Source organism: Phaethon aethereus, assembly GCF_964289735.1.
Source record: "Phaethon aethereus genome assembly, chromosome: 1".
NCBI lineage: Eukaryota > Metazoa > Chordata > Aves > Phaethontiformes > Phaethontidae > Phaethon > Phaethon aethereus.
The window spans coordinates 16,588,973-16,616,136 of NC_138575.1; the positions used below are offsets into that span (position 1 = coordinate 16,588,973).

The 27,164-nt window shown below is 40.5% G+C and overlaps 1 protein-coding gene across 1 annotated transcript; it reads left to right on the forward strand.

The window, feature by feature from the left end:
• Positions 1-1,092: 1,092 nt before the first annotated feature.
• On the forward strand, positions 1,093-26,778 carry ERGIC2 (ERGIC and golgi 2; the record flags this gene model as incomplete). The annotated part of the gene is made up of 13 exons (XM_082012717.1): positions 1,093-1,198; positions 4,269-4,377; positions 6,920-6,966; positions 8,172-8,242; positions 9,760-9,800; positions 11,931-12,032; positions 13,563-13,658; positions 15,448-15,503; positions 16,489-16,587; positions 17,810-17,907; positions 24,652-24,814; positions 25,586-25,665; positions 26,448-26,778. 13 exons carry the CDS (start codon positions 1,093-1,095, stop codon positions 26,511-26,513), a joined length of 1,134 nt encoding a protein of 377 aa, XP_081868843.1. The 3' UTR covers positions 26,514-26,778.
• Between the last annotated feature and the right edge of the window lie 386 nt (positions 26,779-27,164).

Below are 27,164 nucleotides of genomic sequence, written 5' to 3' on the forward strand. Positions count from 1 at the left end.
GCCTGCTCTGCACCAGGGAGGGGCAGAGCAGGGAATAGCTCTTGAGTAATTTCACTGGGACACGCTGGAGACTTGACATGCTCTTGAAACGGGGGAGATGAGTTAACAAATTTTTTTTTTTTTCCTGCATAGATGATGAGGAGTGTCTCACATGTTGGCAGTGTAGGTTAGCTTGCTTGCCTTGGTGTCTTTAAAGAGGGGATGATAATATAATGTATTCTCAGAGTACAGTAAATGCATGATGGTTTTTGTAGCTTCAGAAATTCTGGGCAAAGTGCAGCATTTCCTCAGAAGGAAAACAGTGCCAACTTGTTAAAACATGCAGCATATTGGCGGGACGGGGATGTGAGCATATTTGCATGATTTGGAAACAGTGTAAGACAGTATTTCCTGAGCAGGCTGCTTCTCTCAGCATAATGCTGCTTAACATATCAATGATTCCAAGTGGAGCAGAGATCATGTCATGGACAAAAAGAATTCTGAAGGATGGAGGAAATTTTTATAGAGGAGAAAAAAATGCTGATTTTATTATGACCCTAAAATTCTACAGCTGTAAAAATGCAAAATGCACTTTTTATTTCCCTTTAGCATATATTATGTGTCCACACTGGATGAATATAGGAGACCAGAGCAGTTTGACATCCTCTTGAGTTTATGCAGCCTATTGGATATTCTCTGCTAAGTCAGTGACTTCTATGCATTGTCAGGTCTGTTTAGCAAGCTTACTGCAAAACTGAGTTTGTTTTGTGTTTGGTTTTTTTTTTAATATAAAATTCAATATATCCAATACCAATAAGACTTCAATTGAGAAAGAAATTAATCATAGTAGTTAAATGGTGAATGTGCTGGATGTGGCTGGAGCGTAAGCAGCAGTGTGCAGGCCAATATTAACAGTTTTCTTGAAGCCAGAGTGACCATCCAGTTGTCTAGCATGTGTTTCTTTAAAACATATTTCTTGGGTTTTAGTTGCCTTATTGCATTATAATTACAGCCAGTCGATTTGAGCAATATTGCTTGTGTCTTTTAATCACAACAATTTATTCTCAATTCAGAGGGAATATATGAAGGAGGAGGTGGAGGAGTGTGCTGAAGATGAGGCGACTGAATCGGAAGAAGACCTTGAATTTGATGAAAGAATTGGATGCCTTTCCAAAGGTTCCTGAAAGCTATGTGGAGACTTCAGTGAGTGGAGGCACAGGTAGGCCTTATTGAGATGCTGACATGATTCATGTTGGCTGTTAGCTCAGTCTAGCGTGCTCTGGGAATAGATACTTCAATAGGAGGAAGACAGGCATCTGTGTTCATTTGCAACTAGCCAAAATTGGTTTCTTGATTTCTTTGTGGACTGACAGAGCTCATCTCCTTCAAGTAAAGACATAGTATCTTATAAAATAGATGCATTCATCACTCATCTCAAAAGAGATTATAGTGTAAAACTGGTGAGACTCAAACCAACATAAAGATTCACTGTAAAAACTTCTAACCAAATACAACTGGGAAGTGCGCTGTGCCAAAGGACATAATAAAACTTTCTCTTACTTGTCTCACTAAGCCCTTTTCTCTGTGTCAGGTTTCTGTGTGAGACTGCGTCAGCATGAGCTGAAATGCAGGTTGGTCTCAGCTCTATGCTTTCATAAAAGAGGTGTCTGAGAGCTGGCTAAGTTAAGCATCAGGGTGAAGAGCAGCTTTCTAAAGCTTTTTGTCTTGAAGGTGTACTTGATTTTAAGAGTAAGGAAAGCCCTTTGAAGAACTAAACACCTTACTCCAGGGCATGTGCTTGTACTGTCCTTATTAGTCACTTGAACTTCTCTCAAAAAGCTGTAGCTGTAAGAAGTACCTTTTCTATATTTATCTGAACACAAAATTGCACCTGTAAGTTGGGTTGGGTTACAGGTAGCCTGATGTGGAAACAGTGACTTCATCTATTGGGCTACTGGAATTGTTTGCAGTTAGATAGGAAACTGCTAGCAGTAAGTTTGAAATGGAGGACAAAAATCTCTCTCATGTGCAATTATGTCTAAAACTCAGTTGAATAAAAAGTACAAGAAGCAATTGCAATCTACAGATAAGCCTTTGAAGTCATTATGCCCCTTGCAGTGTAGAAGTAAATATCACAAGAATCTGTATTTGCTAAATGTTTGTTTCCTGAATTGCACTGTTAATAATTAAAGGATTATTGTATATAAAGTAATCTCTAAGACCTGCTGAAGTAACTCTTTGTTAATGTTAGTCCCACTTCCTGGGAAAGTGAGTTGTTTTCATGTTGTAATTTGCAGAAAAACAGTAAATGCTTAAAAATTCGTTTTTTGTAATACAGCACCATCCTTCATGAGAACTTCACCTTGGTGAAGAGTGCCTTAAGGATTTCTCAACACCAGAAGTTACTTTACCATTCTTTGGTTTACCCTGGTAACCTTATAGATGACAATATAGGATCGTCTTATTCTATGCCATTATAAAATTTGAATGTAGTACTCCCATTTCATTTAGGATTAAAGTGCCATGCTTACTTTCTGGTGTGACGGGGGTGCAAAACATACCAAGACTCTGTTCTCAGACCTTCAGTGCCTTAAAACCCATTGCAGAAGAAGTACTGGTCTCTCAGATGGGCTGAGACTCCAGCTCTGGGGCTGGGAGAACCTTCAGAAAAGAGGAACTGTCTTTGGGAATTCTACAAGACTTTATTTTCCTCTTCAGATCCCCAAATACCTTTTCTCAGAATTACCCAGAAAGCAGCTATGGCTTTAATTGTTTCCTTGTGGTTTTGGATAGACAGTATGGCTCCAGCTTTCCTATTGCATAGCTGGGGTGAGTCTGGTCTACTGGGCTCCAAAAGGAAGTGGATAGCCAGAATAATTAAATGATTAGTGCATCTGTTTTCACAGTATGCATTGACATGAAGGTTTTCCTATGTATGATGGTTACATCGCTTCAGCTACAAGCTAGAACTTAAAATCATAGAATAGTTTGGGTTGGAAGGGACCTTTAAATTAGAGTCATCTAGTGCAACCCCCATGCAATAAGCAGGGACATCTTCAACTAGATCAGATTGCTCAGAGCCCCGTCCAACCTGACCTTGAATGTTTCCAGGGATGGGGCGTCTACCTCCTCTCTGTGCCATTGTTTCACCAACCAGAAGTGTTGCTGATCAATGCAAAAGTCAGTGGTACAGTCAGTAGTTTCTGTTCTGATCCCATAGGACAGTGGCTTTATTCCCTTGCTGCCACCTCTGGGCTGTAGACCATGGTGTAGTGAATGGAAGCCTATCAATAATGGGCTTGGGTTTCTTTTGTGTTTAGTTGCCCCCGCCCCCCAAGTTGCCTTTCATAAACTCCACAGAATGCAGATGGAAAACATATGTCAATAAGCTGTACAAATCACTACTCTGCTCCATAACTGAAGGGTTTTTTCCAACCTAACAAAAGCCATGATTTAAATAAAAGGGGCGTAGCAGGTGCTTCTGTGCATCTGTTAACTATGTTTCTGACTGTGTGCAGCAGGATTTGCAAATGTGGTGAATAGGCTGCTTTGGAGGGAAGTGAGGTACATACCATTAAAACATACCACTTAGTTTTCTTCCTTAGAATAATGTCAAATTGGTTCTTCACTTTTTTAGTTGGTAGAATGGGTAGCTATGTGTTGCTTATCGCCAGAGGGAGAATTGTTTGAAATATTGGAGTGGGAGTCCTGGCTGTGCAACTATACACAAGTAATATAATCAGGGCACCTTTTTCTAAATGGACAGTGCATATAATGCGTATTATTTCTCTTGTCGGCTAGCTTCTTGGCTCTAAAACTAGATATAAAAAAAATTGTTAGGTTGTAGACAAGTGGAAGCTTGAAGAGACTTCAAGGTGCACCTTCTCCTAATTTAACGCTTGAATTTAGGATTGAGTTTGCCTAGACCATCCCTGTCAGTGATTTGTGGGCATTTTGTTTTATAAACAGAGGAGGATCTAGCCTGTTTTTAAATCTTCCATATAGGCATTTCAAAACCTTCCCATCATTCTAGTATTTGACTATACTTAATCTGAAACGTTCTTTCTTGATGCAAAGGTGGCACTTGTTCTTTTCCCCTCGTATGTAAAAACAAATACTGTAGATATGAAAATGTTCTTCTGAGAGCAGCTTATGCATTTATAAATCAAAGATACCAGTATTGTGCTGGTAATGCTCAGGTTCTGGAATGTTAAAATTTTGTTCTGCTTGTGTTTCTGAATAATATTCTCACAATCTAAACTACTTTTTTTTTTTTTTTGACTACTCAGTTTCTCTGATAGCATTTACGACGATAGCTTTCCTGACTGTAATGGAGTTCATGGTGTATCGGGACACGTGGATGAAATATGAATATGAAGTAGACAAGGATTTTACTAGGTATTTTTTTATTCATTATAATACCTTTTAAAATTTAAGTTGTCTGCTTTTCAGGAAAGAATAGATTTAAAATGTCCATGTGACTTGTAAGCAATTTGTGATTGAAATGAAAACAATGAAATACTAAAGAGACTGGATTTTTCTTCTGTTGATTGGTTTGCGTTTTTTCTTTTCTGTAATCTATGAAGAAGAGAAATTGAGATTTCTGCAATGAAGAAGTCAAAACAATATAGGTTTGTTGGTGGAGTCCTCTGAGGAATTATTTGCTAATGATTTGGTGGACATTGTAATATGTAGCTCCACATAAGCTATATGAAACCACCAGTTTCACATGATGCTTGCTGTAGTTTATACAGTTAGCGTATTGCCATTATACTTTGTGCTGCTGGAGATGAATATTAAGCACTCAGAACTTTGACTGCCTTATCTAGAGATTGTTGCTGATCTTCACTCCAGTTATGGCTTCCAAGATTGGCTGAAGATACATTTGCTGTTGGTTTCATGTGCTTCTCTGGACTGTGTTAGCTTTTCTTCCTGAGGTGGTCAGGCAGCCATGAGTGTGTGTGAAGTTAATGGGAGATTTTTGTGCACTGAATGCCTTTAAATATCACACATCTGAAACTGAAATAACTTTAAAAGCTGTTTGACTAGTTGCTGTGGTAACAAGCTGAAAATACGTACATTAATTGGATGTCAGAAATAACAAAAGTTTGTGTAATGAAAAAATAAAAAAGATGAGAAATTTAAGGGAGATGCATCAAAAACTCAAGTTAGAGTAAATCCAGTTAGGTAGACGGGAGTTTCACATTTAGGTCTTTACTACGGAAGGAAACTACTTTAGCAATCACAGGAGAAGGATAGTCTGGTGATTAAGAGACTATTGTGGGACTTGGGAGACGTCCTGCTGCAGATTTTCCAGTTTAATTGTGGACTAACCACTCAGCATGTGGTTCTGTGACAATTTAAACCAATGGAATTGGGTATCGCTTTAACTGCTTCTCTCCCGTCTACCACCCATGTCTGATCCCAAGCTGAGCCAGTGTTGAAGCCCTTGCTTATGTGATTTGTTTGTGGTCAGCAAAGTTCCCAGAAGCAGCTCCCTGGAGATGATAGCACCATATGACTATAGTGAGGGGATTTAGTCATTATAGTTTAAATGACATTTGTGAAGCTAAGAGGAAAACCAATAGGAAATGCCCAGAAATGCCAGACAGACTGTTGGTGTGATGGAATTTTTTGGGACATTGGTTTTGTTGTTGTTTTTTTTTTTTTTCTTGATGGGAAGAACTATGTTTCACCTCCCCTCATTACAGAAACATTCAGGATAAAGATCTTAACATAAAAGGCATTTTGCTATTATAATATGGGAGCATTTTTGAGAAAAGAACTTTTTCCAGAAGCAGTGTGTCCTGGTTTCAGCCAGGGTAGAGCTGGTTTTCTTCACAGAAGCCAGTGTGAGACTGTGTTTTGGATTTGGGATGAGAAACTGTTGATAATGTGCTGATGTTTTGAGTCAAGGACAGTCCAGCTTCTCGTGCTGGCCTGCTGGCAAGGAGGCTGGGGGTGCACGGGGAACTGGGAGGGGACACAGCCGGGACAGCTGACCCAGACTGGCCAAAGAGATATTCCATACCATACGACGTCAAGCCCAGTACATAAACTGGAGTTGGCTGGGGAGCGGAAATCGCTGCTCGGGGATGGGCTGTCGATCACCGGGTGGTGAGCAGTTGCTGTACTGGGCATCACTTGTTCTTGTACATTCCTTTGTTGGTATTATTATTGTTGTTATCATTGTTGTTTCCTTCTCTCTTTCTGTCCTATTAAACCGTGTTTATCTCAACCCACGAGGTTTTTTTTTTCTAATTTTCTCCCCTGTCTCACTGGGGAGGGGGAGTGAGTGAGCGACTGCGTGGTGCTTAGTTGCCGGTTGGGGCTAAACCACGACACAGTGTTAGCAAAACCAATGATCTTTATGATGTGGCAACATTTTCTGGCAACTGGTTTTAGCAACTTCTCAGCCTGATACTGAATGTCACTGTCCCGAGGAATTCCAATTAGGATCGGAAATACAATGGCCTGTCTTAAGGACAAAACAGGAGGAAGGTGCTCAAATATTTACTTAGTTTTAGATTTGTAACTCCTACGTTGTCCTGATCCACTGCGTTCTGTGGAATTTATTGCACTGTTGTAGTTGTGTGGAAAAAAAATGTGTAAAATACTGAAAACTATATATTCTTATTGAGAGTGACAAACTCTTGGGCCAGTAATATTTAAAAAAAAATTGTTAGGTGTTTCATAGTAAAATTCAACGTGGAAATCTGATGATTTTAACTCTTTAAGTTACAAGTGGTCATCAGTGCTTTAATTATTAAAAATCCATCTTGGTTCACCCAAATTTTAAACAGCTTAATTTTATATTTATTGGCGTAATTTTTTTTATTTGACTGTGTTTCTGCAAGTAATCTGAGAATGTTAGTAAGATATCTCTTGATACTTGTCCTCAATGTTACTTACTAGCTTTTTGCCTTTTTTTTCTTTCCAGTAAGTTAAGAATCAATATTGATATTACAGTTGCCATGAGGTGTCAATGTAAGTATTCTGTCAGTGGAAGTTTTGCAACACTTTAAAGGCTTTTCAGAGTGTGCATTTGCTTGCAGTATAGTTGGGATATTGTTCAAAATATTGTAACAGTGAGATTTCTTGTGATCTTGATGGTATCTAGTGATCTTGATGACACATGACTCACTGAAAGAGTTGGTAGGAGATGTGAAGAAAAGTTTCTGCTGTCTCATTTGCATCTCGCAGAACTTTGCTTTGTCATCAAAACCAAATCTGTTGTTCTAGTCTGTCTCTAGCTGAAATAGTCTAAAAGCTCGTTGTGAGACACAACTCAGCAGCAACAATTTATCACAACTTTTATTTATTTATGAACTTGGCAAATGCTAACCTGGTCTATTGTTTAGCAGTACTGGAACCATCAGGTAATTTCATCCTCCTGATGGACGTATGGATGCCTTCCCATTTAAAGGCAATACTTACTATTCTTTTGACATAATTTAGGTAATGAACCATTATTTGTATGGACTGGTTTTGGTTGTCGTGGACTGAGAAGGAGAGAGAATACTTCTACCAGGAATGAAAGCAAATCTTCAAGGCTTACTTTTTTGGCTAGCTTAAACCTTAAATTAATTGTATGGTACATCAGTACCATACAATTTATGCTTGTCTTATTAATTCCTAAGTCATCCCTTCTTACTCTTAAAATTTATTTTAATATTTTCCAATTATTTTTCTGGTTAGCATAAAAAAATTGAAATGTCTGGTTTTTTTTTTTAATTTGAGAAATAAACAAAACTTTATCCTCTGTTTTGACTAGTCTTGGTTTGGATTCAGTGCTTATGAAACAGGAAAAAATATTTTTTTTTCTGCACAGCAGATCCTAAAAAGTTTGTGTATGTTGTTCATACAGTATCTCTGAAGGTATTACATCAGTGAGAAAATATTGCAAATCTGAAAAGTTTGTTTCTGGTTTCTGTGCATCAGTTAATGATACTCTGATATGATAGGTAGAAAAGTAGGATTCTATGGTTTCCCCCCTACCTCCCAGTAATCTGCATCTTGCCAGATTTGGGGGTTTTTTGGGTTTTTTTGTTTGGACTTTGTTAACAAGGAACAGTAGCTTATATTGAAAATTTACCACTGTACTGTGAAACTTCATTTCAACTTGAACTTTTTTGTGTTTGTTTATCACCATCTGTATGATTCTTTAATATTTTTCTCCCTGCTTAAAATAGATGTGGGGGCTGATGTTCTGGATTTAGCAGAAACAATGGTCGCCTCTGCGGATGGGCTAATCTATGAACCAGTAAGTTGATTCTTACCTTTTTATTTAAAAAGGAGATTGCTCTTTACTTGATGTGGAGCACTGCTGGCCTGGCTTGCTTGCTTGCTTGCTTGTATTCCCCCTGCCCCGCAATTGGGCTGTGAAGAACCTCCCCAAGTATTGTGTGATCCTTGAGTGAGGTCTGCAGTGCTTGCCCCAGGAACCTGCTAGGGAAAAAGGCTAGCATTGGGGATTGCTGTGTGGTCACTCTCTGCAAATACAGCAGATTTGAATACAGCAGAGTCCCAGATCAGTGCTTCTTAAGAAGCTAGTGATTTATACATGCGCAAATTCTAGGGATAAATGCTAACATTATTTGATATGGTAGGAACGCTATCAGAGCTCTCATAAATAGAGAATTGATGTAACTGCTTTTTAACTAGACGAATATTATGATTCTAAAAAGGGGTAGAAAGTCACCGTGATATCCTTATAATATGGAATCGCATTAAGGATTGTAAATTGGGTTAAGTATCCCTTTAATTTCTGTATTGTGAACTGAAGGCTCTGGGAACTGTGTAAGCCTATGCTCTTAAAATGGTTTTGCTTGCATAATACAATAAGTTTTGAAGTAATTATGCTGTATGAAAGTAATTTATCATTTACAGAAAACCTATTAGAGAATGCCACTTCCTGCTGTAATTATTACATTCTCTAATAACTGAACCATATTCCAAATTATAACAGTTTTGTCCAAATTCCTGCTCATATGTATGAGTAGGAGGAGATGGCTGAATGGAAGGACACACTCGGGAAGGGGAAGGAGCTTGGTTTTGCTTGTTTTCCTTGGAACCTTTCCACTTTTTGTCTGGACAGTCGTCTCTATGCTGCTATAGCTTCTGCATGCTAGCTGTTGCCCCAGTGATTATAATCTTAGAAAGAGGAAACTTCCTGTATTTGATCTCTTTTGGCCATAGCTCTGGGTAGGTTTGAGCATTAATTGCAATTGAATTCATCATCACATCAGTGTTAACAATACATAGCTTTGGTGCAGAGATGTTACTAGTGTTACTCTTCTGCTGATTGAAGTATAGCAGGTCTAGTAGCTTGTCTGAAAGAAGTGCTCAGTGTGGGATAACCCTAGAAATAAACAGTCTGCACCTGGACCCTTGTCTTTCAGAGATCACTCCTCTGGTTGTTTCATTGCTGTTTGTATCAAAACCATGCATGTCAGTTATATCACTTAGAATTAAATTGCCACTTACTGCTTCTTCTAGCCCATGTTAGTCAAAGGCTAGAAGGGCAGAGACTGCTGACTCAAATTACAAGAGCTTTAGGAAAAGATGCTGAAGTTATAAATGCAAACCAGTGAATAATTCTGGGAGGGGAAGGGACAGAAATTTCCATACTTGAACACTGAATGTAGTATTTAAAGTGCAAAGTCCTTTCATAAACTCCAGTATGTGGTACCAAATGTGAAGCTGATTGTAACTCCCCACCCCTTCCCACACTCAAATGCTTTCTAGCATGTTTTATTAGATGTGTTATTTTTGTTTCAGGTAGTATTTGATCTCAGCCCACAACAAAAAGAATGGCAAAGGTAAAGCACTGAGATGCATGCCTATGGTTTGTATTATTTGTACTGGAAGTGACTTTGAGGTAAACCAGAGTCACATGACAGAACTATGTCTTGGGTCTGACAGTCCCTGCTTGTAATTTAAGAGGGCGAACCTGTGAAAAGATGTTAATTTACTTTGCTTTTCTCATGATTTGAGATCTCCGTTATGGAAAAAACTGGCTTTGGACCTGTTTCTGGAATTGGGTCATGCAATTTCAAGCCAAGGTGTATGGACACACTCAACTTACGTTTCCAAACAAACGCTTGGTAGCACAAGTTTTAATTATGGATTCAGACGTGTAACACAGATAGGCTTGCCAATGTGATGCCCGTCTACAAGAAAGGCCAGAAGGAGGATCGTGGGAACTACAGGCCTGTCAGCCTGACCTCTGTACCGGGGAAGATTATGGAGCGGTTGGTCTTGAGAGTGCTCACAGGGCATCTGCAGGACAACCAAGGGATCAGGCCCAGCCAACATGGGTTCATGAAAGGCAGGTCCTGCTTGACCAACCTGATCTCCTTCTATGACCAGGTGACCCGCCTAGTGGATGAGGGAAAGACTGTGGACGTTGTCTACCTGGACTTTAGTAAAGCCTTTGACAGCATCTCCCACAGCATTCTCCTGGAGAAACTGGCAGTTTGTGGCTTGCACAGGTTTACTCTTCGCTGGGTGAGGAACTGGATGGATGGCCAAGCCCAGAGAGTTGTGAACGGCGTTAAATCCAGCTGGCGGCCGGTCACAAGCGGTGTTCCCCAGGGCTCGGTTCTGGGGCCGGTCTTGTTCAATATCTTTATTGATGATCTGGATGAGGGATTCAAGTGCTCCCTCAGTAAGTTTGCAGATGACACCAAGTTGGGTGGGAGTGTTGATCTGCTGGAGGGTAGGAGGGCTCTGCAGAGGGATCTGGACAGGCTGGATCGATGGGCAGAGGCCAACTGTATGAGGTTTAATAAGGCCAAGTGCAGGGTCCTGCACTTTGGCCACAACAACCCCATGCAACGCTACAGGCTTGGGGAGGAGTGGCTAGAGAGCAGCCTGGCGGAAAGGGACCTGGGGGTGCTGGTTGACAGCCAGCTGAACATGAGCCAGCAGTGTGCCCAGGTGGCCAAGAAGGCCAACAGCATCCTGGCCTGTATCAGAAATAGTGTGGCCAGCAGGAGTAGGGAAGTGATTGTGCCCCTGTACTCGGCACTGGTGAGGCCGCACCTTGAATCCTGTGTTCAGTTTTGGGCCCCTCACTACAAGAAGGATGCTGAGGTGCTGGAGCGTGTCCAGAGAAGGGCAACGAAGCTGGTGAGGGGTCTGGAGCACAAGTCTTATGAGGAGCGGCTGAGGGAACTGGGGTTGTTTAGTCTGGAGAAGAGGAGGCTGAGGGAAGACCTTATCGCTCTCTACAACTACCTGAAAGGGGGTTGTGGTGACGAGGGTGTTGGTCTCTTCTCCCAAGTAACTAGTGATAGGACAAGAGGAAATGGCCTCAAGTTGTGCCAGGGGAGGTTCAGACTGGATATTAGGAAAAATTTCTTCACTGAGAGGGTGGTCAGGCATTGGAACAGGCTGCCCAGGGAGGTGGTGGAGTCGCCATCTCTGGAAGTGTTCAAAAAACGTGTGGATGTGGCGCTTCACCATGTCCCCTAAACCATGTCCTGGCGCTGGATTAATGGTTGGACTTGATGATCTTGAAGGTCCTTTCCAACCTAGTGATTCTGTGATTCTGTGAATGTCAAAGCTGCACCATAATAATGAATTGGCACATTCTTGCAAAAGCAAATGAGTTTGAGTTTTTCATATAACTGAATTGACATACTATTTATCATTTAAACTGGAATAGCTTGGTTGTATGTGTGATTGCTAGACTGATAGATTTGTAATAGGACCTGAAGCTTATTTGGGAGTCTGGCTAGTTTTGGCCTTTTGGTAACATGCTGCTGTGAACACCAGAGCTTTAAGCTCTGTATAAGATACCATTCTCAAAGTTTATTGTAACACTTTCATACTGACATGAACCTTGCTAACTTCTTGATTTTATAACCTGCAAGTTGATAATTAATTGTGAAGTTATCTTTCGTTTTACTGTTGCATGCTTTCACACTTGTTTGTGTAACCTTTAGGATGCTGCAGCTAATTCAGAGTAGGCTGCAGGAAGAACACTCTCTTCAAGATGTGATATTCAAAAGTGCTTTTAAAAGTGCTTCTACAGCACTGCCACCACGGTAAGAAAAACTGGAATGTTGTGTCATCATTCCCCTTTCCCCTACCCTATTTAATTAGCCTTCATTTTTGTTTGTGTGGGTTTTTTTTTTTTCCTCAGAAGACAATGTTGCAAGAAAAGAAGACCTTACTGCTTTTTATTGCATTTTAAAATAGTACACTTGACACTTGCTTTGGAGAACTGTTGTTTTATGAAAACCTCTAGGGTTTCCAACCTGGAGAAGGTTTCCAGGTTTTGTGTGTATTTATATGTATACATGGATACATAATACACACACACACATAAATATATAGACACACCTTTTTAGTCCATTTTGTGATTCTGTGTGATTCTGTGATTTTTTATCTGATGCTTCCTTTTTAATGTGAATTAGTAATGCCAAAGCAATGCTAAACAAGAGTCTTTTCTTTTTTTAAAGGAAAGAATATCTTTCTGTCCACCAACTTTTCTTAAAAAGTCTTGCTGTTAGCTGTGACAATACTTCATGGTTTTAGAAGAATCACCCTTTGAATAAAAATGTGGTTTGTTAGTAAATGCCCTGGTCTAAGATGGCACTGTTAAAACTGTGTGGAGAAACCTTGCTGTTTATTCCAGCTACCCACAAAATGCTGAGAGACTAATGCATAGAAGGCTTGGCCTGCCTGAATCTAGATTGTACATGGGGTTTTCTGGGGTTTTTTTTTCCCTCCTCCAGGGGGAAACATTTTCTACATGAAAGCTGAAATTCCTTTCCCCTTAACAAACAAACAAAAAAACCCCACACACAAGCAAACCATAAATAAAACAAAACAAACACCAAAACCACTGTATGCACTTTCCATGTTGTCTCCTCGTTTGAGGACTAAATACATCCTTTCTTCCTAAGGCAAGGCTAAAGAGGGCTCAGAAAATCCTCTTCACATTTAGTTGATGCCTTCAGATTCATTAAGTCCTTCTGTCCTTCTCTGACACTTGTTAATATTTGAGATGGTATTTATGCTTGAGATGTGTTTTGAAAAATACTTTTTTTTATTTCCCTCTAAGGAGCAGATTTAGAAATATGTTCTGAGTTGTGGACATACCAAAAAGTGTGGAAAGCAGAAGGTTTCATAAAAAATAAATGTTGAAGGATGTTCTTGCTACAGTGTTGTTAACATGACTTAATATATTTTGTTATGTTCATTGTAGCATTAAAACTTTCCCAACAAACCATTTTTGGTAGAAGTAATTGGAAAAACAAAGAATCCCCAGGGCAGCAAGATACACTTACGGTCTTATGTTTTCTGTTCATGTATTCAGGTATCATAAGTTAGCTTTGTAGGCCAGATCTTTGAATACAGGTGCGAACGAAAGCTTATTGGTTTTACCAGACTCTCCTTTATTAGATTCTCTCCCTTCCACCATCTCTGCTGTAATTCCAGAAGAATATTACAAGGAGGGGTAGATGATAATGCTGTGTTTTTATGTTGGGAAAAAGAAATCTATTTGTACTGCTGTTATTTCTGTTAGTGAATATTCTCAGGTATTCTTTATGTTGTTTTTGTTTAAACAGGGAAGATAATTCATTACAGTCTCCAGATGCATGCAGAATTCATGGTCATCTCTATGTCAATAAAGTGGCAGGGAACTTTCACATAACTGTGGGCAAGTATGTTCTGTTCAATTCCTGAAAATAAAAAAAAAAATTGACTTCTACATTATATGTGGTGCATGCATGTATATGTGTGTGTATGGTTTTACACTTTCGAGGTAATGACTGGTTTTCATTAACCTTCCCATACACATGCTTGGTATTATTTTCTATGCGGTAGCTTTCCTTGCATAGTTAGATTTCTTCATAAGTTACTGAATGCAGTGTGGTGCAGTGCATTGTTGCATGCAGTGTAGTGGTTATGAATTCCAGTGTCTTACAGGATGAAAATTCTTGAAAATAGGTCCTCTGTAAGTATATGACACGGAGTGGGCTGCTTGTACTTGCCTCCATTCTTTGGGCCTGTCCAAACTTCTCCCTTCTGTTAGTAGACAGTTTGCTTAACACGGATGAGTGTAGGTATGTGCCATTTCAGTGCTGAGATAACATACTTATACAACCATAGTTAGGGAGCTAAATGCCAGTTCCTCTTGATTTGAGGAGAGACTTTCTGATGTGCTTCGGCAATAGTATTAGATTATATACAGTGCATACAAACTTTCCTCTGTGCTCTCCAGCTCTGCTGTCCTCACTTGTCTTCATGCCACCTCTGTCACCAGAGACCTTAGCATGCAATCTGTACTCTAATTTATCCCCATGTAATTCCAGCTGCTGTCTTTTTGTGGCTGTTTCTCCAAATGTCACTTCTGTCTGGTCTTGTACCACCTCTTTGATTTGCCCTTAGATGTCCAACTTCTTAAGTCCTTTTCGGAGCTGATTTTTGCAGCCTTTCATCTGTATTGCCATCACTTCTCTCTTCTTGTCTCTGGTTCTGCAGCCCTGGATAATCTTTGCTTTCCTTTGCTTCCTCTTGCTCATTGTTACGTTTGTACTACTGCTGAGTTGCTCTTTCTCATCTTGTATTTTTTTTTAATGGCTTTTTTCAGTGGCTACCTTTGTACCTTATTGCCTGGTTATTTATTGCAGTACTGTCTTGACTGATCTCATTGTCTTTCTCCACCTTCTGTTTGTCCAAAACTTACATGCATTTGGTAACAGTTTAACGTAAGCTAAGTAGGGAAAGTTTCCTGCATTATTGGCTGGACTAGTAGGGATGAAGTGTGGCTGGGAGACTGTTTTACTTTCCAGGCAGAGTTGCACTTTCTTTCCCCTCTTCATGCTATTACCAGCTTCTACACTCTTCGTTCTTTGCAAGTCTACAAACGAGTGTCCAGACCTAAGTTAACTTGCTTAGTCAGGGAGCAAATACAGGGTCTAGTTAACTTGCTTAGTCGTAGAACAAGTACAGTGAAGTTTTCACTAGTCACTTGAGCAGTTGTGCAGCTTTTCATGTGGTAGGCTTTGGTGGCTCTTTTAATAGCCTAGTGACTTGATGTGGTTTTGACATTTCTGAAAATGCAAGACACTAGATTTGCATAAGAGGGTTTTCATCTGTACCTTGTCACTCAGGCTGGCTGTACTTGTCAGTAATAAAATAAAAATTATAAATAATATATTAGATATATTTAAGAATATAAAAACATACAATATATTAAATATTAAATAATATATAATAAAATATAATACTTTTTATATGTATATAAAATTGTATATCTATAGAATTTTGTAAAACATATATATATATTATGTGCTATATCTAACATATATATTGAGATACGTATAAATAAAGTATTTATTGAAATAGAGCGGGAGAGGTAATTTTTCTGCACAGGACTGTTAAGGAAAACAGTGTCTTGTGTGGGTTCATTAAACAAGTTTTTCATGAAACATATCTTGCTTTCTTCAGGGCAATACCACACCCTCGAGGCCACGCACACTTGGCAGCCCTTGTAAGCCACGAGTGTAAGTTCTTTATGTCATCTCCATGCGAATGGGTATCACTTTGTTCCCGCTGCTGTCTCCTAATTAATGTGTAAACATAGGTTGCTGTTGCAAAGATGTTCTAGCTGGGCAGTTGCATTGTAGAAGAAAGGAAAGAATATTCTTTGCAATGTTACAACTCAGTAGTGACTTACTTTCATATGTTTAACACTGTTCATATTATCTTTAGGTTGTTTCTACAGTAATGATAACAGAGGATTCTCAGATGTACTTTTTTGTAACACAGATACCATACGAAATTCCTGTGTTTCAGTCCAAAGAACCTATGTCCTGCCAAATCTGTTTTTATAAGGTTAAAAATTTCTGACATTTGTCTTTAGAAACTTCATTTTTAGGTTATGATTTTAGATACTAAATGTGTGTTGCTGTCATACTTAATGTGAAGCAAGGGTGACTTACTGTGAAAAATGAACTTGGTGTTGGTTAAACCTCCAAATGTCTGCACATGAGTGTATGTTAATGCAAGTGTATAATGTTATAGAACTTGAATACCTTTGCAAAATCAGGCAATGTAGTAACTTGGTAGTTGCTTTTTGCTTCCTCTGTACACTTAATTTATGAAACTCCAGCCTTTTTAGTACCATTAAATACAAGAACCTGAACTGTAGAATAACTTCAGTATTTGGCCAACTAGAAATTACCTGTCTTGAAATTTCAACTTTCTTCAGCTCCAGGGTTGATTCAGATAGAGGTATAATTTGTTTTAAAGTTATTTTCTAGAGAAACTCAATTTCTTCTGTTAAATATTTTGGGTTTAAGTTTTGTTTGAAACATTGCATAGATGTAATGATAGTCACAGGAACAAATTCAGTGAAATGCACGCCAGTGTTGGAAATATTCTAACTAATGTGTTTTCCAACGTGAGAAACGGGTGCATCTTTTTCTCTGAGAAGAGTACAGAATCTCATAGTTTACAAGCATTTTATTCCTCTGTATTGTCTTTCAGCCTATAACTTCTCTCATAGAATAGATCATTTGTCATTTGGAGAGCTTATTCCAGGAATTATTAATCCTTTGGATGGAACAGAAAAAATAGCATCAGATCGTAAGTGTTACATGTTTAAAAAGGCATCTTTTCTATATTTTTCCAATAATTCAATTTAAAATTATCATGTTTCATGAATGTTGTGATTTACAAAGAGCATGTCCTGCTAAATTTGGTAGCAAGCAATGCACTGTTCAGTTATGTACATGGCATCTTAAGTGGACGACTTCTTTTTAATATCAGTATTGCTGTGCTTTGCTGTTTTGCGGAAGTTGATTTGCCATTTCTTCCAGATTTGTGTTATGTTGAAGTTACAGTATGCCTGAACAAATTGCAGAGAATTTTGCCGCAGTATGCTACAGTGGACATTCACAGATCTGATTGTTGTCATAATGGGGAAAAAAATAAGTCTGAAATAAGTCTGATTTGAGTCTGATTAACTCTTGACTCATTGTGAGCCTTGGATTCTATTCCTGTATTTGGTTTGTCACTTCCATGGTGTATTTTGTGAGGCTACTAGAGGGATGGGTTTGTGTATCACTTTTTTCCCCTCATGTATAAATAAAGGAGTATAGTAACCTACTTTAGAGAGCTACCTATGCTTCATCCTCTGACTTGCGTTCCCTATGAGAGGGATCCTTAGAACCTTCTCAAGCTGCTGTTATCTCAAAGTCAGGCAGTCCATTTGGCTGTTCCAGCCAGAATCGTTTTGGGTAGTTATAACAAACTGCTTCAGTTTATCAGTGTTTTTCACTTCGGGAATTGCACGGAGACAGGGAAAACATAGATGTATGAGCATGCTGATTGCTTTACAAGAATTCTGCAGAAGTCTGTCTAATCAAGAGAGAAACCATAACCAGTTTAGAAGGACTTCCAGCATTGTATAGACAATTTCATCGCTAAAATCTACTCAGACCACTGTTGAGATGTATGTATCATGCAAAATGTGACTGTGTGAAACTTGTTCAGTTCTAGTGCCCTGGAAAACGCTATCTATGCATTTCATTTGAAGCTTTGAGTGGCCTGACCTTAATGAATCTTTTAATTACATGGGTAAAATGTAAAGTTATCTGCGTACAAATGTGACATAGGCCTTGCCCATGGAAACTAACTTTGTTCACGCAGAGGGAGCTGAAGTAGTCTTGGCAGTGCTGGGATTCCTTGAAGAATGTCCCTAGTGTAAATGACATAGCTGATTAATTATTTTAAATATTATTTGTATATTTGTGAATGTCTCTGATGTTCTGTACTTAATTCAACAGTGAGATTTGTTTTCTTCTAGACAACCAAATGTTCCAGTATTTTATCACAGTTGTGCCAACCAAACTCCATACATATAAAATTTCAGCAGAAACTCATCAATTCTCAGTGACAGAAAGGGTAAGTAGACCTAAAAGAAAATGATGCAGAGGAAAAATCTAACAGTGATTGTTTTTAACAAAAGCTCAAATGTGAAGACGGAGACTTAGTTGTACTGTGGTTTTGAAAACTCCTCTAGTGTGAAGAGAATCTTTGGAGAATGTTCCAGTGGACTAGATTTATCTGTAAATCATGTAATACTGATGGTGAAGTGTATATGCTTGGCAACACATCCTGACTTCTTGCATTAGTGTATTGCATCTGTAGATCTGGAGTCTGATGTTAGAATTAATGATAGCTATCCAGTCAACTTCCACTTCACTGGATGCTGGTGGTGGTGGTGAAATCCTGTAAGTTTTGGGTCTGTAATCTTGTGTGTAGTTTTACAAATATTTAATCCGTCTTTAGTTTTTTATCCATGTGGGAAGCAAACCAAAAAACGCAGCTCACTTGAATGTCATGAACTTGGTTATGGAGTGTTAGAAATGGAAACAAAGGTAGTTTGTATGAAAAACTAATCACACAGAAAGCATCTGTCTCTCAGCTGTCTTGTTTAGTCTGTATTGAACCACCAACTCTAATTATTCTCCAGACTAGAGAGCTTCCACTTCTGGGCTTGGAGAGGCTTTTAATTCTGAATCCCTGAAGAACGTAGTTATTGCAGCATAGTACATGGGCAAATCATAAGGTACTAATTTTAAAGACTGCTGTAAATAAGAAAAAAGCCTTGTGTGTCTCATTACATGTCTCCCATTTCCAGACATTGAATGCTGTTTTGATCTTGCATTCAAAAGTCAAAGAATTCCCACCTTTCTCAAAGGGGGAAGAGAATCTTTGCTCACAAGCTAGCGGAGCTCATTGACAGGGCTTTAAACTAGACTTGCAGGGGGAAGGGGATAATACCAGGCATGCCCATGACAAGCTGTGGGATGACATACCAAGGTTAGAGGGATGGGGTGCTAACACGGGCCCTCAGCCTGGTGCTCTGAGATGTGCTGGCTACACTGCAACACACTTGAGGTCTTATGGAGATGAGCCAGGGGCTCCTGAGGTCACAGGAGCCAACAGGGAAACACCAGCAAAATACCTTGAAGGAGTTGAGGGGTGTTGCTCTAAGAAGGGGACACGGCTGACAGCCCAGCTGAATTGCCTCTACAACATGGGCAACAAGCAGGAGGAGTTGTAAGCCACAGTGCTGATAGAAAGCTGTGACCTGGTTGCCATTACTGAAACTTGGTGGGACAAATCCCATGACTGTAGTGTGACTATCGATGGCTGTTTAGAAGGGACAGGTGAGGAAGGAAGGACAGAGGCGTCACTCTCTACATCAAGAAATGGATAGAGTGTGAAGAACTGTCTCTGAAGAATAGCTACAAGCAGGTTGAAAGCTTATGGGTAAGAATGAGAGACCACAGCAACAAAGGGAACCTCGTGGTTGGTGTCTACTACAGGCTGCCTGATCAAGGGGAGTCTATTGATGAAGCCTTCTTACTCCAGTTATAGGAGGCATCGCACTCATACGCTCTCTTGCTGGGGGACTTCAACCACCCCCACATCTGCTGGAAAAGCTATAGGCAATCCAGGAGACTCCTGGAGTCCGTAGAGGATAACTTCTTATGCCAGGTAATAGACAGCCCTGCCAGAGGGGATACAATACTGGACCTATTGGTCACCAAGGCAAGTGAGCTAATAGGTGACGTCAAGGTTGGAGGCAGCCTGGACTGCAGTGATCATGCACTGGTGGAGTTCGCAGTCCTGAGGGATACAGGCCAGGCAAAGAGTAAAGTCAGGTCCCTGAATTTTAGGAAAGCAAACTTCCAGCTCTCCAAGGAGTTAGTCAATAGGACCCCCTGGAAAGCTGCCCTCAGGGACAAGGGAGCAGAACAGAGCTGGCAGATTTTTAAGGACACTTTCCATAGAGTGCAAGAGCTCTCGATCCCCAAGTATAAGAAATCAGGAAAGGAAGGCAAGAGGCCAGCATGGCTGAGTCGAGACCGGCTGGTCAAATGGAAGGGCAAGAAGGAAATGCACAGGCAGTGGAAGCAGGGACAAGTATCCTGGGAAGAGAACAGGGACAGTGCCCGGTTGTGTAGGGATGGGGTCAGAAAGGCCAAGGCATGGCTGGAGCTGAACTTGGCAAAGGATGCCAAGAATAATAAGAAGGGCTTCTACAGGTATGTCAGCCAGAAAAGGAAGGTCAAAGAAAGCATACCCCCCTTGATGAGCAAGACTGGCAAACTGGTAACAATGGATGAAGAGAAAGCTGAGGTACTGAATGATTTCTTTACCTCAGTCTTCACTGGCAGTGTTTCTTTCCACACCTCTCGAGGGGATGGACTGCAAGATGGGGAGTGGAGGAGCAAAGTCCCTCCTACTGTGAGAGAAGATCAGGTTCGAGACCGCCTGAGGAACCTGAACATACACAAGTCTGTGGGACCTGATGAGATGCATCGCAGAGTCCTGAGGGACTTGGCTGATGTAGTTGCCAAGCCACTCTCCATGATACTTGAAAAGTCCTGGCAGTCAGGTGAAGTCCCTGGAGACTGGGAAAAGGGAAACATTGCACCCATTTTTAAAAGAGGTAGCAAGGAGGACCCTGGGAACTACTGACCTGTAGGCCTCACCTCTGTGCCTGGGAAGATCATGGAACAGATCCCCCTGGAAGCTATGCTAAGTCATATGAGGGACACGGAGGTGATTTGAGACAGCCAGCATGGCTTCACCAAGGGCAAGTCCTGCCGGACCAACCTAGTGGCCTTCCTGGACTTCTGTAAAGCCTTTGACATGATCCCCCATAACATCTTTCTCTCTAAATTGGAGATACACAGATTTGATGGATGGACTGTTGGTTGACCACCAGAGGGTGGTGGTCAATGGCTCAATGTCCAGATGGAGATCAGTGATGAGTGATGTCCCTCGGGTCTGTATTGGGACCAGTACTGTTTAATGTCATCATCAATGACATAGTGGGATTGACGGCACCCTCAGCAAGTTTGCAGATGACACCAAGCTGAGTGGTGCGGTTGACATGCCTGAGGGACGGGATGCCATCCAGAGGGACCGGAACAAGCTTGAGGAATGGGCCCGTGTGAACCTCATGAGGTTCAACAAGGCCAAGTGCAGGGTCCTGTACTTGGGTTGGGGCAACCCGTGGTACCAATGCAGACTGGGGCCTGAAGGGATTGAGAGCAGCCCTGCCGAGAAGGAGTTGAGGGTGCTGGTGGATGAAAAGCTGGACATGAGCTGGCAGTGTGTTCTCGCAGCCCAGAAGGCCAACTGTATCCTGGGCTGCATCCAAAGCAGTGTGGCCAGCAGGTTGAGAGGGGTGATTCTGCCCCTCTACTCTGGTGAGACCCCACCTGGAGTCCTGCGTCCAGCTCTGGAGCCCTCAGCATAGGGAAGACATGGACTTGTTGGAGCAGGTCCAGAGGAGGGCCACCAAAATGATCAGAGGGATGGAACCCCTCTCCTGTGAGGACAGGCTGAGAGAGTTGGGGTTGTTCAGCCTGGAGAAGAGAAGGCTCCAGGGAGACCTTACTGCAGCCTTCCAGTTCTTAATGGAGGCTTATAAGAAGGATGGGGACAGACTTTTTAGCAGGGCCTGTAGTAACAGAACAAGGGGTAATGGCTTTAAACTAAAAAAGGGTAGATTTAGATGAGATACAATGAAGGTTTCACAAAGAGGCTGGTGAAACACTGGCACACGTTGCCCAGAGAGGTGGTGGATGCCCCATCTTTGGAAACCTTCAAGGTCAGGTTGGATGGGGCTCTGAGCAACCTGATCTAGCGAAAGATGTCCCTGCTCATGGTGGGGGGGGGTTGGACTAGATGACCTTTAAACATCCCTTCCAACCCAAACTGTTCTATGAGTCTATAAAAAATCTTTGCGAAAGGTTTAATTAAAAATGACAGATAAAGTGAGAGGTAAGAAGGAAGCCTTGGGTTGAAAGGAAGTTCAGAGGTTAGGACGGCCGTTAACTGTGATACAGTTTGTGGTGTTCTCCAAGGGAGAAAAATCTGTATTTCCTCAGAATTCCATGCTGTGCTGCTGAAAAATGCTTAAGTAGAGGAAGGTGGGGTAGAGGTAATGTCTTGGGGTTTAACTTGGGACATGTGGATCGCTGAAGGGAAAGGTTTACTCTGGAAGTCATGAGAGCTGGAATAAAGAGAAGAATGAACAGGAATTTCATAATGCAGTGTACTCCCATTTGCTGCTGGTCTAGCAATCTGCTTCATGTTCTCTCTGCGCAATCTCTGCAACAACTAAGGCACTCCTTAACCAGTTGACTGATGTCCAAAAGTTTATCTTATTCCTTAGTGCATTTTTTCATCATGTATTAAATTTTTCTCACCTTCTGCTATAAAGATGTTTTTTGTCAATTAACTGTGCAGTCTTGGCTCTAATTTTTTTGTGGGGATGTATTTTTTCAGGAAAGTTGCAACACAGTCAGAGGTTGCTTAGGAGAAAAGCTTGTGAATAGTGGAGGTAAAGTGGCATTGCATACTTGCTTGCTTTTGCTACCTCAGCAAGTAGCCATGTTGCCTGTAAAGCTTCTTTGTGTTTGTCTTTGCAAGCCAAATACCCCTAGCAGATGACCTGGGAAGGAGTATTAAGAACAATTAGTCACTGAACAACTTAGTGCATTTATTTTATAAGAGTACATTTATACATAGGTGCATATGCAGACCTGGAAGAAGGTGGTCAGCTAGCCATGGCCAAACCTTATGTACAGTGAGGTTTAATTGCCAGCAGCGAACAGACTGGGAAGCAGAGTTTTAAAGGTGTGGGCAGAATCATTTCCACTATTGTTGATGCTTGAGATACTGTGTTTATCTGTGTTAAAAAGATTTATTTTTAGTAAGGCTTTACTGAGATATCAGATGCAGAGCTAGTTATGTTCAGCAGGTTTTAGCAACCAATGGTTAAATCTTCTGCAGTAGTAGAAGCTAGGAGCAGACCAAAATGGTTTGTGGAAAAAGAATTATGTACCTTTTGAGGGTGGAGTTTTGGGCGTTCTGTTTAACTTCCTATTCTTTTTTCACCATTTGGCTGCAAAAGACCAATAAGGCATAGGGAAACAATAGAGGAAAAACAAACAAATAATAATTCTTTTGTCCCTTGTCAATGGCAAGGTTCTGTTTAACTACCTTCAGTCTTCTCTTGCTTCTTAGTATGCCTGATCATCTGTCCTCTAATGCTGAATGTTGTCATGCTCTTGAAATATAGAAAGCATTCTATGCTGTTTTCTTGTGTTTTGGGGGTTTTTGGGGGTTTTTGATGTGTGGGTTTTTTTTTTTTTTACCCACTGCAAAATTTCTGTGACCTGGTATCGTAACTGATACAATCATTCTGGCACCCTTTTTACTTTGGTTTGGTAACAAAAGAAACAATACGCTATATGTCAATGTTAAGAAGTTTCCTAGTCTTTATTTTCCAAAGTGGTATTCTGCTTTTTATTTTGTACTGTATTCTGCATGGTTTCTGAGCACACACTATTAAATCTACAAATGAAATGGAGCTGTGATATAGTGCTTTTCTGTTCAGTCTTGCTTGTCTGTCTTTACTCTTATTAGCCTAGACATGACTGAGTTTGTCTTCAGTCAATTACATTCTTTTCTGCTGCCCTTGTATATTTTCAGCCAGACTTACCTGGCAGTGCATTTATCAACACCTTTTACTAATAACAAAATGGCAGCAAACTTCTGAAAGAAACTCAAGGTTGCATTGAGGTATTTTCTTCTGAAACCTTTTTTACAAAGTAGAGATTTTTAGCAGCCACACTCTCCTCTTTGGGGTCTTCCGGTTTAAGAATTTGGGCAAATGAGAAGAAACTGTAGAAATTCTTGGATTAGGACTGAGGAGTGTGATCTGTTTAGAGTAGTCATGGTGAGTTAGTTGTTATTGTTATCGAGGTATATTTCTTGCTGTGTAACTGTTGTCTGAAATGACCTGACTGACAAAAATTGTGAAAAGAGTCTTGATACTAGTATTCAATTTTCAGACCCAAGGAGTTTCAAAATTTTGATCTTTTTCCTTTTTATTTTTTTTTTTCCCCCATCAAAGTAATGGATTATGGAATATGTGTTAAGTATGCACTGAGGGGAGAAAAAATGGCATTGGTGTAATTTAACTTAAGCTTCTGAACTTCTGTTATGGCATACTCCAGGGTCTTCCCCAATACTTTTAAGAACCAGCAATTAAATCCTCTGTGGCATGTGGATCTAGAGATACGCTCCAAGGCAGAAGGAGGGTGAAGCTTAATGAATCTTAGATGCAGTATGTAGATTTATATATACTGTCTGGGAAAGCTGCCATAGCTAAGGCTGTTCAACAACTTAAATGTCTCCTGAAGGTTTCATCCTGATTTAAGTGATTAATAGTAGCATATAAAGTAGGAAGAGTTGGGGCGCTTTATTGTAGCAGTGCACTCGCTTGGGTTCACAGGCTAGACCAAGACTGTTGCACTTATAGGTACCAAAAGCAACCTGGTTATAAACATCCTTGTTTAAAGGACCATGTAAGCAAACATTGAGATCATGATAGTGAACATTGATATGCAGCATAGAAGATCAGTGACCAGGGAGGTAAATTGTTACTTAATGATGTTTGACTTTTAGAAGGTACTGGCCAAAGTTACCTTCGTGTTCCCTGGTCCTCTGTTGGTTGCAACTCTGATTAAGTAGCTCACTGTCATCGCATCTATTAAGAATTGTTTTCCTTGTGACTATTAAGTGACTAACTTGTGTTTCTCTTTCCTCTTTCAGGAAAGAGTAATTAACCATGCAGCTGGCAGCCATGGGGTGTCAGGAATATTCATGAAATATGATATCAGTTCACTTATGGTGACAGTGACAGAAGAACACATGCCTTTTTGGCAGTTCTTAGTGAGGCTCTGTGGCATTATTGGGGGAATTTTTTCAACTACAGGTAACTATCAGTGCTTTCAGTTCTATCAGAATTTTTTTTTTTGGCCATGGTGATTATGTTATGGATAAATTACAGGGGAGTCCTGAACCTCTAGGAGGTTTAAGACAAAGTGCCCATCTGTGCGCTCTGAAATGCGCAAAGTGACTCATTTTTGGTGTCTCAGTATACCGTTTCTGCTGATCTGAGGGCCTGATGCGCGCGCGCACACGCTTACTCTCTCTTCCGATACTCTGTGTATTTGCTGTAGTTGGGATCCAGTGCTAAATCCGTATCAAAGTTGAGATAAAGTTTCCATCTGAAGTAACTGACAGGATTTGCCTTGTGTAAGTGGTCAATGTACTGCAAGATTTGCTCCTTCAAAGAAAATACACTAAGTTGAAAAGACATGATTCACTTCGTCAAGACATAATAGGGTATCTTGATTTCTTTTCTGGGCTTTCACTTGGAGACCATAGTAAAGAGATCTTGATCTAAGAGTTCTCTTTCAAAGTAGATATTTCTGTCCCACAAAATGTATTTTCACCCATGAAGGCCAGGCAGAGGGAATTAATTTGCTTGGATAGCTTTGGTTTTGCTTTTATTGATGCATTTCAGAATGTTAGAATTCCTCCTGCCCTTGATGTTTCCTTTTTTGGTGTTAATTTCTTGGTGTTTTACATACCGGTTTACTGCACTGTATCATGTTCAAGTATCATGTAGAGTTTTGCCATAATACTTCTGTAAATACTACAGTTTTACTGGTTGTGACAATTTAAATCTTGTTTGACGCAGGAATTTTACATGGCTTTGGAAGATTTGTAGCAGAAATTATTTTTTGCCGTTTCAGACTGGGCTCTTACAGATCCACATCGGTAAGAAAAACTTCTCTAAATATTAAAGAAGTGGTATGGCTACCTGAGGATGGATGAGAAGGACAACTTTGGGACTCAGTCCCAGCAGAATTTAAGATGCTTGCAATAAACTCTTCCCTTGACATACGTATGAGCAGAGATTCAACAGCTTTTAAAAGTAGTTGGAAAACCTAACACATAAGGAAGCAAGGTGTTTTCTAAGAAGCTGAATTAATGAAACAGTCTCTTAGATTTCTCTGCTACATTTCCTCCATTGTCTTTACTATTTTCTATTTATTTTCATATTGCTACAACTATTACGTGTTCTCCCAGGCCTTGACAGTCTCCCTCACGTATTCCTCTTCTCCTTGGCCTGCTGACCAAAGAAGGGGGACTGTGTGCAGCAGGGTTTCAGTGTTGCTACTGATGTAGTCTGCAGGCTACTGCCAAGCAGTGTGAAAGAGCTGGGCTTTCTTAACTTTCCTTTCATTGGGCATCAATAGGATTGCTTCTCTAGGAACTACTTAATTTTATTTTACTTTTTATTTTTCCCATTTAAGCCTGCAGGTAGCCTTTAAGACTTCTGCCTTTCTCTCAAATTTGGTTGAAGTTTGCCAGCTGACAAGGTTATGTGAGCGGGGGGAGAGGAGTGAAAGCAAGCAGATTTCTATGATTTTTGTTAGGGAGACCAGGCAAAAGGCATACGAGAAATAACCCAAGAATAAAGTGTGTGTTTTGGGGGAGGGAGGGGAGATTCTGTTTCTGGACAAGCCATTAATAACACTTTGGTTTTGTTTGACTAGGTCCAACTTCCTGATGGCCACACAAGCAACCACTTACCTCTAATTAAAGACAATAGTACCCATTAGCCTCCTGAGAAAACTTTCTTTCTTCCTGCCTGATAGAGAAGACATTTTTTTATAATAAAGAAAACATTGTGCAATATGCTGAGACAGTGCTGATGGGCAGCAAAAAATGAAGCCTTTCAAAAAAAAAAAAAAAAAAACAACAACAAACCAACAAAACAATTTGTGTAATTTTTTTTGTCTTTCTAAGTGCACATGGAGACATAGGAGGTTGTGAGACCAGTGAGGAGGACCCTCTTCTGGAGATTAAAGCAGTGTTGCTGCTAATACAGTATTCATGGCTGAGCTGAAGGCCTTTGTGATGGCTGCCATTGACCACTGAAGCATCTTGGTGATCTTGGTTCTGTGCCTGGGAAGGTTGGCAGACTCCAAGGAGAAAAGAGTACAAGTGGGATGTGTGGAAGGGCTGGGCAGCAGGCGAAGAGAGACAGTAATAGGGCTGGAGGTTGGGTTTTCTCATTCTTCTGTAACGGTGGGGACTGGGGGCTAATATGCTATTCTTACAGGTGGGGAGCAATCCTGGAAAATCCTGAAGAAGAGGGATACAGAGAACTCAGGGAGTAAGGTGGAGCCCAAGCCATAATGTTGGTCATAGCTGCTGCCTTTCTGTAGTCCCACCCTTCCGTAGTGGAAGAAATGTAATGCGGAGCAGAG